Source organism: Perissodus microlepis, chromosome 23 (assembly GCF_051167445.1).
Source record: "Perissodus microlepis isolate ML-2025 ecotype Zambia chromosome 23, ASM5116744v1, whole genome shotgun sequence".
In the NCBI taxonomy this organism is placed as follows: domain Eukaryota; kingdom Metazoa; phylum Chordata; class Actinopteri; order Cichliformes; family Cichlidae; genus Perissodus; species Perissodus microlepis.
In genome coordinates this window covers 41,741,433-41,753,059 of record NC_140482.1, presented here as the reverse complement: position 1 = coordinate 41,753,059, position 11,627 = coordinate 41,741,433, and the positions used below count along the sequence as shown (strand labels likewise).

Genomic DNA, 11,627 nt, shown 5'->3' with positions numbered 1-11,627 from the left:
TACTGGAAGGTAAAGATCCTACAGAAAAGCCCAACAATCCGAACAAGGCTGACATCTGTCTTTATTATTTTTTAACCACCTGGCTGTAGCCCTGAATGTTTGGCCAAGGATGTCACATTCAGGTGTGAAGGGGTGAGGTCAAAGGGCACATTTTGTCTTTCCAAACACATGCAGCAGTTTAAGAGGAGCATTAGCTGCTGGCTCATTATTCTTATTCTTTCGCTGCACAGATACTGAACGCGATAACATCCTTCATTAAGATGAAAGCTGATAAAAGGACACGTTTCCTATAAAGCACACTGCAGTTACTTCCCCAGTGTGTCCACATTTTCTCCACAACTAGCAATGTTTGTATTTCCTGTCTGGGATTTAATAACACACTCGCAGCCTACATATGTACCACAGCCCTTTTAAAACTGTCTATGCTGCTGTAGTTATAAGTTTTGTTATAGAGTTTTATGTATAGTATATTTAATATAGTATATTACACACTGTGGCAATGCTCACAAGCATATACAAAGCGGGATGAATGAAATACTTAGATCAGCCTGTCTGGCACCAAAGTCCACGCCACATTCAGAGTGACTTTTAAAAGAACCTTTTTCCTGATTTTGATGTTCAGTTTGAACTTCAGCAGGTCGTCTCGGCCACGCCTCTATGTCTAAATGCACTAACGTGCTGCCACGCGGTTGGCTGATTAGAAATTTGCGTTAATGAGGAGTTGAGCAGGTGTACCTAACAAAGTGGCCGCTGAGTGTATATAACCTCTAGTGTAGAAGTAAGAATAAGTACTTAAACACAGCTCTTGCTGTCACAGTTAGACCTAGAAACTGTTACTGTCACGCTTCTGTACAGAACCACAGCAGATGAAATGAGTCAGTTAAGATGCAAATGAAGAGCAGAATCTCTGCTTTAATCCGAGGGGTTGAGCAAAGATCCTGCATCAACACTTGATGAACAGCTGTCATTTTATTTACTCAGATGTAATTGGACAAATTAACATAATAATAAACGAGCTGTGCATTTTCAAAACTTTGTCATAAATCCAGTAAGATTATTTGTTTTGTAATCCAGACATATTAAATCCAGATAGGCGTGTGTAAACTGAATTTCTTTGGCATTGCTTTTGACTTACTCGAGATTTCTTTAGGCGCTGTTTGAGGCCCGCTCTGCCTCAGCAGGCTGTGATTCATGAGGCAACCCTCTGATTAAACTTTGCACTAGTCTCGTGCTCTTACACGAAAGCATAATAGCAAACATGTCGACAACTGTCTTTTTCACACTGCAGTAACATTTTGTTTTACACGAGGCAGCAGCACAGTCTCACGTCTGCTCACGTCTCCGTGGATGTGTTTTATATGTCTCCGGAGCCAACATGCGTCCTCCCGGTGTAGCGTGAACAGATGTTAGGCACGGCAGGAGACACGCTAACGTCGTCTGACAGCCAAGTGTAAAACCCATAAAACAATATGAACATTAAGAACAGAAATAAATGGAAGGCTTCAGCTGGACGACCCCCCGCCCTCTCTCCCCTGCACCTCCTCATCCAGACCTCCTCCCGGCCCCAAAATAATACAATAACAGGATAAATAAAACAGCATGCATTTGCACAGGGCTGTCGAGTGTTTGCTTCAGGAGGGAAACCACACACAGGATTCTTCTCATTCAAACAGGGGAAGCTGTTGAATCTACAGCGGTGTGTAAACGGCCCGGTTTAGAGAGCCCTCGTCCCGTCCAGGTAAACATTGTTTCCACTTTTGGGACATCAGACGCCGCCGGCGGGAGAGCCGAGAAAATGATTCAGTCATTTCCCCCCCGCTCGCACAAATAGCTTCGACTCTTTGCTTTAGACAAACAGTTCACTCACAGCAAACAGAGCACGGATGGAGGAAGGGAACATTAAGTTGACGTCGAATAATTTCACTCGTGATGGAAGCTCGTATTCCAGACTTTACACACACACTCACACTCACACAGTGGGAGGAAAACAACACAGCAGCACGTCGGTGCTTTTATATGTATGTATGTGTGTGTGTGTGTGTGTGTGTGTGACTCTACAGGCGTCAGGGTTCATTTGGTGCTTTTATTAGTTCTGAGCAGCTGCTGTGGAGCTGAGTCGCCCTGTGGCGAGAAAACTTTCCAATTTCTTCCTCTTAGTTAAAACAAACAAACAACCAACACAGGAAAACTGTATCGTTTGTTTCTTACCTCTGGGTGATTGATCACTGTGGCTACAACTGCAATGTTTTGGTATTTATGTATTCATGGTGCTGATGTCTGCGATCTGAAACAGAGTCATATGTGATGGTTTTACGCTGTTATGAACATCTGGACCCACAGTGGGCCGGGCCTCGTGGTTTCTAACTGACAGGTGCTGAATACAGGAAGAGATCACACTGTGCACGTCGTGATGCGGCCACTGGTGTTTGGTGTTAACAGCAGATTGTGACTACATTCATCTGACACTTTATTAGGTACACCTTGTCAGCTCTGCTGTATTTCTTCGTGGCTCTGATTTTCACTGGAAACATCCCTGGGATATTCTGGTCCATACTCGCATTGCACAGCTGATGCAGATTTGTTGGCTGCACAGCCATGATGTGAATCTTCTGTTCCACCACATCCCAAAGGTCTCTTTTGGATTGAGATCCGTTGACTGTGGAGGCCATTTGAAGACAGTGAACTTACCGTCATGTACAAGATACTAGTTTGAGATGATTTGTGACACAGTGGACAGACATGGTCAGCAACAATACTCAGGTAGCCTCATTCTGATGCTCAGTTCGAACTTCAGAAGGTTATCTGAATGATATCTACATGACTATATGCACTGTGATTAGCCGATTAGACATTTGCAATAAGATGGACTACACCAGGTATACCTAATGAAGTGGCCAGTGAGCGTATGTTTGAGTCAGTTCCAAAATCAAAATGATCTCTTTTCAAAAAGTTTAGTTTAACAGATTAACAGGCATCTCTTCGGTGCCCCTCTTATTGTTTCTAGTGATACGTATTAACATCATTTTCTGCACAGTGTTAACATGCAGATGAATAGGTGTACCTAATGAAGTGGCTGGTCAGCGCTGTGAAAATGTTCTCTTGGAGTGCATTAAAGAGAACACTTGACATCGTGGCGCATAAAGCTGTGATTAAGTGAGTCTGTGACCTGTTAATGTGTCCTTTTAAAATGTGTTTCAGTGATCTGGACACAAGTGGAGCGCGTCATTGTCCACACCTGTTATTGTCACACACCTCCAAGCTGCCCGCTGTGGTACTTTGCACAAGCTTTTAGTGCTGTCCATTTGTGATCTGATTGCATTTTAAAAGGTGATGTGTTTTAGTGTCTTAGAGTGTTTTCTTACCCACAGTCTGTGGCAGGAAAAAATGAATTAAGAACAATTACCAAATACAGAGTAGAGTTAAATTGCACATAAATGTCTGACTTTGTGTGCAGGGGATGATCAGTGTTGTGCTCACATAGGCGGTTATGCTGCCACTAAGTGACTGTAAAAATCTGATAATGCATCTTTAATACAAGTGTGATGCTTTAGTGAAGTCACAAGACAAGCGTAACAATATGGGTGTGAAACTCTAAACACACGTGCATATTTTTAGTCTGTGACTGCTTATCGACACTGTTCCAGTCTAAGTCTGTACCCAGGAATATTGACGTCCATCATGTGTCGCTGGGGTCTGGGCTCTTGGCTCGGACACTTGTTGACTGGGCGTCTCAGACAGTCTGGGCACGGCCTCACAGACACTCAGCCCACAGTAAGAATGGCTCCGTCGCTGATGTCAGCAGTTTGCAGTCGGGTTTTCCTGCCCGTCAGTGGATCTGTGGAATTTCTCTCCTCCTTGTCATCTCCAGCCGGAGCGACCGGCAGCTCTGCCCACACCCTGCAGGCTTAGTGCACCAGCCCACCCTTAGCACACAGCAGCTGGGAGCGCTGGAGGAGGAGGCTCTGCCCTGACCCTCTTTCACACTCAGATGGTTCGCTGGCCAGAGACGGTGTAGGTTCAGCACAGAGTCCATGTTTGGATAAGAGGATGAGTGAAATGGGTTTGTGATGCGGTTATACAGGATGCGGTGCAGGCAGCATGCTTTCCATGTCATCTCTGGTAGTTTTTCCATCTCTTGCATCAGTGTGTGTATTTGATTTCCTCTGTGTCCTTAAAACATAACAAATAGAGGTGACCTCATCAGGACCGGCAGACTCTTACTATTATTGTGCGAGGAACTGGAGAAGTTGGCGACAGGCTGTGACTTGATGCTGCCACAGACAAACTCTGCAAATGATTCAGTGAATGTGATCCTAGAACAAACTCCCGTGACCCCGCTCTGCACCTGTTAGCATATGCATCTCATTAAAATCCTCTTTCATTTAGGCTTACTGCTGCTAAAAGCTTCCATTTTACTACAAGAAGTTTTCTGCTGAGGTTCAAATTACTGCAGTGGGCATGTTTGGTTTGGAATGGTTCCCACGACAGTCCTGCTGTGCCTAATGACGAGTGCCAAAGAAAAAGCCTGTACAACACAGGACATACCTCCTGCTTGTTTTTCTGCCAATCCTCTGTGAGGCAAACAGGCCTCATTAAAAAAATAATAAAAACACGGAGCAAAGAGGAAGAATTGTGTTTTGCGCTGGTTATTTCCTCCAGACAGCGTCCCAGTTGGTCCCGACTAAATTCGGTGACAAAGTGTAAACAGAGCGAGACACTCACAGGCGTCTCACATGGAGCCACTGCCAGGTGACTAAATGTTTTCCCAATCACTCACCAGCAATAACACAACACAACAAGCACGCAAAAACACACTAGTGTCACAGCGCTCTCATTCTCTCGCTGCTATTTTGATGACGTTAATGAGCAAAGTGGGATCATTTCAGGTATTTCTCTGAGGTGTGTTATTCCTAAAGCATTTAGGAAATGTACCGCTCGACACTGAACCGGCTCTCAGCCCGTGTTAACTGGTGTTAATGGGCAGCCAGATGAGTTCAGGTTGAGAAATATTTGCTCCCAATTGTAATTAGACTAATTCAATAATTAGATGTCGGGGTTGCCTTTGTTTTCAGAAATCTAAATAAGTTTTACCATAAAGTAAAAAGCTTTTAAAAGTCGAGCCTTGTCTCAGTAGAATACATAAAACTATAAACTGCTGCTGGAGCAAAGCATTGCAAATAATCCACACGTGACAGCTTTTGAACTTTTTAAATAAGAGCAGCGGCACGCTGTATACTTCAGGGTATATTTGCTGGTCTCTGACAAAATCCTAATAGATGTGATGGAGGAAAGCTGGAGCACCACTGCTTCCCCACAGTAAGCACCAAGTCAGTCTCACAGTAACAGCTAACAGCACAAAATCCACTTAAAATGAATATTCATATAAATAAGTAAAAGGTCAAATTGAGCCATCCTGGCTTTGGATACAATAAATCATATAAATACAGATTCATTTAGAAGCAAACAAGTGATGGTATCAGCAGCTGCTCATTAGGAGCAGTAAGAAGAGATTAAGTACATGTTTGCCTGTGAGATGTTCAGTCTTCTGTCAGGTCAGCTCCTGTGAAGCAAAGAAAAAATACTTTAAACATTTTTACCTCCAGTGTCACTCGTGAAAATCGGGAATACTTGACCTGACGTACACAACGATCCTGCAGTTTCTCGCCTGGACGTAGCTTCCCGTGTACCTGACGTCACACTGAGCCTCGTTGTTGGAGAAGTCAGACTCCTCGACCAGGTGAGAGGGGTTCACCGTTACCTGAAAATCAAATAAACAACAATCATTTAGAGATGAAATGTGAGTTCTGATTTAGATGATCCGATAATATAAATCCGTCCTGCAAACCCACCTTGAGTATGTAGTTCCCCGGCGGCACATTAGTGATGTCGATCCACTGGCAGTCGATGTTGGCGTGGTACGTGTCATAGCATCCAGGACTGAGACCCTAAGAAGAGGCCAAACTTACACAACCTGCTTCTGCGATGCTTTAAAAGTGGAAATCTTTACGTTTTTACGAGAAAGACGTAACCAGTGAAAATCCTGCACAGATAAAAAAGTGCAAACTGACTTGTGTGTGAGTAGTGCAGGCAAAGCGTCGCCGTACTCCTGCGTCACACGACGTGTCCTCTAGACAGAAACTGGCTTTGTGTCCCTCAGCAACCTTCAGTCCAGTGGAGACATCCAGCAGGTCGTAGTTACTAAATGCTTCCATGCTGTGGTAATGCCTGAAGAGGAGAGAGAAAGCTTCTCTGCTAATGTGTTCAGGAAATCGTCCTTTCTGCTGTATTTACAGTACGTAACATTCTCTTAAATCTCATGTTTCGCTTTTTAAAAAAACAAAACGTGTAATTACCCCAATTAAAACAGATGAAGAGATTTGGTCTACTCTCAGCTGTTTCTGAACTGTTGGCTCTGTATGATGTCAGAGTGGATGTTCCTAAAACGCTCACCTCAGTCATCTTTGGCTGAGAAACTACAGTTTCCTAAAATTAACTTCTCCCTCGGACATGTTTTAATGTTTTATCTGTTAGTTATAAATCCTGTGTCCACACATCACTCTGCAGGAACTGGGGTGTGACTTTGAGGACATATATGGTGTTTCCAACTCACTGGTGACAGCTGTGCCACTCCCACTCATGCCTGGGTCTCACCGGGAGGAAGTCTGCTGTTCCCTGGTTCTTCACTCGCTGTGGGAAGCGCAGCAGAACTCGATAGTCGAGGTCACTCACACTCGGGTGATATGCAGAGCTGAAGGAAAAGGAAACAGGAAATGAGCCAAGATACCTGGAGCACCTTCACTGTGTGCCGAGATAAGCACTCAGTGCGCAGCCGGAATCGACTTGCACCACCTTTTTAAGTCTTTGTCCTCCACACATACATGCCTCACTGCACAGTTTACTCTATTTCCTGCTCACCGAGCGGCAGACGCAATGATTTACTGCAGAGGTGGTTTCTGGTCTTGCCTCAGCAGTTTTTGCATTCACCTCAGAAATCCTTTGCCTTTCATTTCAGAGTTTATTTTATTTGGCAGAGTGGCTGCTCAGATCAGAGGAGAGAATCTCAGGCAGCAGCCAGGTTTGCGTCCAGTCATTCTGTCACTCAGCAGTAGCATCCAAATGGGATGTGGGCCAACACAGTGAGGCAGGCTCAAAGAAGTCCTATCTTTTATTATCTCGATGTAAATGTGTTTGTCCTGCCTGACGTCACACATTTCTGTTGCACAGCAGAAATAACCTGTATTGTAAAATGTCAGTGAAGAACAACTTAAATTATTTTTGACTTCACAGACAGATTCATATAAAGCCCAATAAAGCACCTGGAAAGACAGTTCTCCTCAGCTGCACAGCGAAGTGCATACATCTGTGCTCTCTGAATGTACGAGGCTGCTTGGATGTAGTAAGGGTCAGGAACCAAGTCTGGAAGACCTGCAGAGGAAAAAAATCAGAAACTTAAACGATTCATACGTAAAACAACCTAAAGGCAAAAACTGGGGCATCAACTTTCCACTAATGGGATTTCAAACTCATTTTACTCGTCAAGAGTCACATAAATGTCCACATTTAATCCCTCAGATATCTGAATATAAGATAAGGGCAATTTTAACAGAATATCCCAATTTTTCTACATGATAAATGTGTAAAATAAAAGAAAAAGTGCTCTTAGATCACTGACCAGACTGTCCTGTACTTATGAGACATAAAGCTTTGTTGATGGAGTCTGTCTTCTCTGTGTTTGACAGCTCTGTTCTAAACTGTCTAATAAACTGCATCTGTTAGTGTTGAAAAGTGCTGCATGTGTTGATTTGACTATGCAGACGTCACGAAACCTGTATCTATACAGATCAGCATAATAAGAATCTGCTTGGGAAGAATAATGAATGGACAACTTTAGATACTTATACTGTCATAAGCTGCAGAAGTAATTTCTCCATCACTGCTGGCTAATCACTAATGACTCTCAAAGTCTATCAATCAAGCATTTAATTTTAACTTTGCTCAGAGGCTCTGGCACGGGAGACATTAACTCCGGTTCTCATTAAAATGCATTAAAATCTGCATTAGATGGGATTTAAATGTGGGGCTCGGCACTCCTTTCGGCGCCAAACCAATTTGATTGATTGGCCGTGATAATGTCTCTAACGCTTCAAGATGCGTGCCTCTCCATAACTACATTTTAATACACTTTGGTCTCGGTGCTTCTGTCTCACCGTTGTGGAAGAACCTGGTCCCGTAGCCGGCTCCTGGTGGAGGGCGCGCACTCAGCCTGTTCCTGCGGTCTGGTGGGTAAACGTTATAGAAAACCGAGTTCCTGTGATGAATACTGTGCGGGTCTCGTGGGTCACTCGCGTCTGTAGTGCGTGAGGCATCGGGCCCGCTGCGTGGAAATTGTAATTCTACAGCGTTGCTGTACAGCGCTGTGGGAGAAACAATTAACTCTGGCGTGACTCTGGTCAGAGTGTGCGCTCTTTGCACACCGCGCGCACTGGGAGCGTCTCCCAGCGTGGTCTCCTGGGTTATACGACGTGCATTCCCAGCGTCCTCTGCCGTGGTCACCCATATTGATGTGGCAGGTGATCGAACAGTTGAATCCGTGCTCTGGGACCTGGTTCTGCCGCTTCGGCTGTGGGTAAAATCCGGCGATCTTGCCTGTGACGCGCTGGCCCGTTGTGCACCTGTATCATCTCCAAGTGCACTACGGCCTCCTCGTGGGACTCCGCTGCCGGAGAACTCTTGGACGGAGGTAAGAGCTGAAGAGCTGCTGGACTGTGACCGGAGGGACCCGGAGTATCCCACAGCCTCTGTGGTGGTTTGGCTGCGGGGTGGGGACTGACTGCGTGTGCCAGGTCGTCCCGAGGCGAGTATATACTGATCCGCATCAGCACCAAGGACCGACGCATCCATTTGACTGCGCTCGTTTTGTTGAAAATGGCCGTTGAGTTCGTTGAATTCCCAAGATCCGGTTCTGGTGGGTCTACTGGACGCAGCCGGAGGGTTCACTTGGTTGTTTGCTCTCAATAGAAGCTGAGCGCGTCTCCGCGTCTGTGCTGGTAAACGATACTGAGTCCCAGTGCTCAGTAAACTGTACACCTGACCGTTATTCTCCCACTGAATCCGGTGTGTCCACGGTCCAACACGTGCACGCAGATGGTGCTGACCGGTGCCCAAACACACCAGAACACCAAATAAGTAAAATAACACAAACACGAACTTCTCCATGGCTCGTCGGGATGGCAACTGTATCGGAGGAGCTCCAAAAGTGACACATGTACTAGGCTGACATTTGAGTTTGACACGGGAGGTGAGGGGGTGTTTTGAATATGCTTGACTCCGTCACGAGGTTGCGCACAGCATCACCGGCAAGAGGGCTTGGTTTGAGAGGTTTTTGGCATCTGTGATGTGATTTACAACCATCCACCCATGTACAGTAAAATGCCGCACTCACAACCGTGGGCATCAGCAAGTTGGTGAAATTTAAACAAAACAAAACAGCATTACATCTGAAACTCTTATACAAATTTTAGTGATTACATGTGGCTTCATTAATTATGTTCAAAAGGATGAATACATAACGCAAGTAATAACTTTATGATCAGTCAGTGAATGACGGAGCTCAAGAGTGCAAATATAGTTGCAATAAAGTGACAAATATGCCCTTTTATGTCAAACAAAGACCGAAATAAGTGGCATCAGTGTGAGGATGAAAATGAGCGATCCAACCTCACACTGCAGATATCAGGGCAAAGCACAGTGGGAGGGGGGGTTGCAGTCTGCGCGCACAAGAGGGCTAACAACGCTGTGAGTGACGGAATCCACCCAAACTGAGGAACAGCTTCTTCCCCGGAGCTGAAGCCTGCACTGTTTGCACTATAATATAATATAATAAAATATAATATATGATGTTGCTATTTAATGTTTTTTGTTCGTGTTGCAGCTGCTCTGTGAGCCAAGCTTTCGTAGTCTAAATTCAATGGCAATATGTCTCTGCACCACACGATGGCGATAGATTCTCACAGACAGTCTGTGCTCTGCTTCCGCCACCAGTCATCTTTAAATCTTTTTTTTTATTCAATGAAACCTTTATTTAACTGTCCATCTCGCAGCATTACTTAAAAAAAATCATATTTAAATACCAAAAAAAATTTAAATACATGAACGACAGTAGTAGAAAATTGATAAAATAACACCAAATAAATATATTTACAAACGATAGCAACATCAATGGAATAAAACCATGAACACCAGCAGAAGGAGAAAGAGGCCTGTAGGGCAGCGGTCCCCAACCTTTTTTGCGCCACGGACCGGTTTATGCCCTACATTATTTTCACGGACCGGCCTTTAAGGTGTCGCGGATAAATACAACAAAATAAAACTAGTACCGGTACCGAAAAAAAGAAGATTTATTCATAACACACGTGAAAAGACCCAGGAAAACCGAGTTAACGATAAAAACGATAACAAAATAACGCTGAAAACCGATAAAAACCCTGAAAACCAGACATTTCACACCTGAGCCTCAACTCTCGCGGCCCGGTACCGGTCCGAGGCCCGGGGGTTGGGGACCGCTGTTCTACATTATTAATCTGGCAGCTCTCAGTCTCCATACAGACAGGACACGTTGCAGCGTAATTGCAGACAGGTGCGTGGGCCTGAGCTCCGCCCAGGCAGAATGACGAGTGGAAGAAAGCAGCAACACAATAAACATATGTAGCCTTGCGGAGCCGGCCGGGCAGACACCGAGACCATGACAGAGTGCAAACATTTTATACTTGACAACACACAACAAAAATCAGAATGTGTTTGTGATTTGGATTTTTATTTAAAGGTGAAACCTTTTTTCTTTTCTTTTTTTGCCAGATTAGACATTTTGGATTAATTTCATTGAAGTATACTTTAGTTTTTTGTTTTACTTTGATGCTATAATAGATGTTTTTCAAATTTAGTAATATTTAATACTATATTGCATCATGGCAAAACAACAGTCTCCTCAAGCTGCTTTATACTGTAAGGTGAAAACACTACAGTAAAAGCCAGAAAACCCCAACAATCCAATGATCCCCTTTGAGCAAGCACTGGGCGACAGTGGGGAGGAAAAACTCCCTTTAGGAAGAAACCTCCAGCAGAACCAGGCTCAAGAAGGGGCGGCCATCTGCTGCGACCGGTTGGGGGTGGGTGGGCAATCTCAGTCCACGAGGGCCGGTGTCCCTGCAGGTTTTAGATGTGTCCTCGAACCAACACAGCTGATTTAAATGGCTAAATTAGCTCCTGAAGTTCTCCAGAGGCCTGGTAACCAACTAATCATGTGATTCAGGTGTGTTGACCCAAGGTGAGATCTAAAACCTGCAGGGACACCGGCCCTCGTGGACTGAGAATGCCCACCCACGATATAGGGAGACAAGATGAAGTATACTTCTGAAATTATTAAATGCGTCAATACCCGTTTGAATTTTTAACAATCAACTGGTGGTAATCCATCATCAGAATTGAGGAAAGGTGGTGTTGATGGAGACTCTACAGGAGGATTCACTGGGGAAGCCATACCTGCACTTCTGCCAGAGTGTTTTGGACATACCTGAATAAATGTAGTTTTCCCTGGAAGTGGACGAGGATTAATCTGAGACGGAGTCGGA

General features: G+C 44.6%; 1 protein-coding gene across 1 annotated transcript; it reads right to left on the bottom strand.

The window, feature by feature from the left end:
• Window positions 1–5,231: 5,231 nt before the first annotated feature.
• loxl5a (lysyl oxidase-like 5a) lies at window positions 5,232–9,308 on the bottom strand. Its single transcript, XM_084922492.1, has 7 exons — window positions 8,208–9,308; window positions 7,317–7,425; window positions 6,611–6,748; window positions 6,069–6,225; window positions 5,850–5,945; window positions 5,643–5,758; window positions 5,232–5,560 (listed from the first exon to the last, which is right to left on the bottom strand). The coding sequence occupies exons 1-7, from the start codon at window positions 9,214–9,216 to the stop codon at window positions 5,554–5,556; spliced, it is 1,632 nt and encodes a 543-aa protein (XP_084778618.1). The 5' UTR covers window positions 9,217–9,308; the 3' UTR covers window positions 5,232–5,553.
• Window positions 9,309–11,627: the final 2,319 nt, after the last annotated feature.

Bases quoted from the DNA above. Each gene is read 5' to 3' on its own strand.
- loxl5a (XM_084922492.1), bottom strand. From the start codon at position 9,216: ATGGAGAAGTTCGTGTTTGTGTTATTTTACTTATTTGGTGTTCTGGTG. The intron at 6,749-7,316 runs GTGCTTTATTGG...CTTTTCCTTCAG, and splicing joins GAGGAGAACTGTCTTTCCAG to CTCTGCATATCACCCGAGTG. The intron at 6,226-6,610 runs GTGAGTTGGAAA...TCTCCTCTTCAG, and splicing joins GAGTGGCACAGCTGTCACCA to GCATTACCACAGCATGGAAG.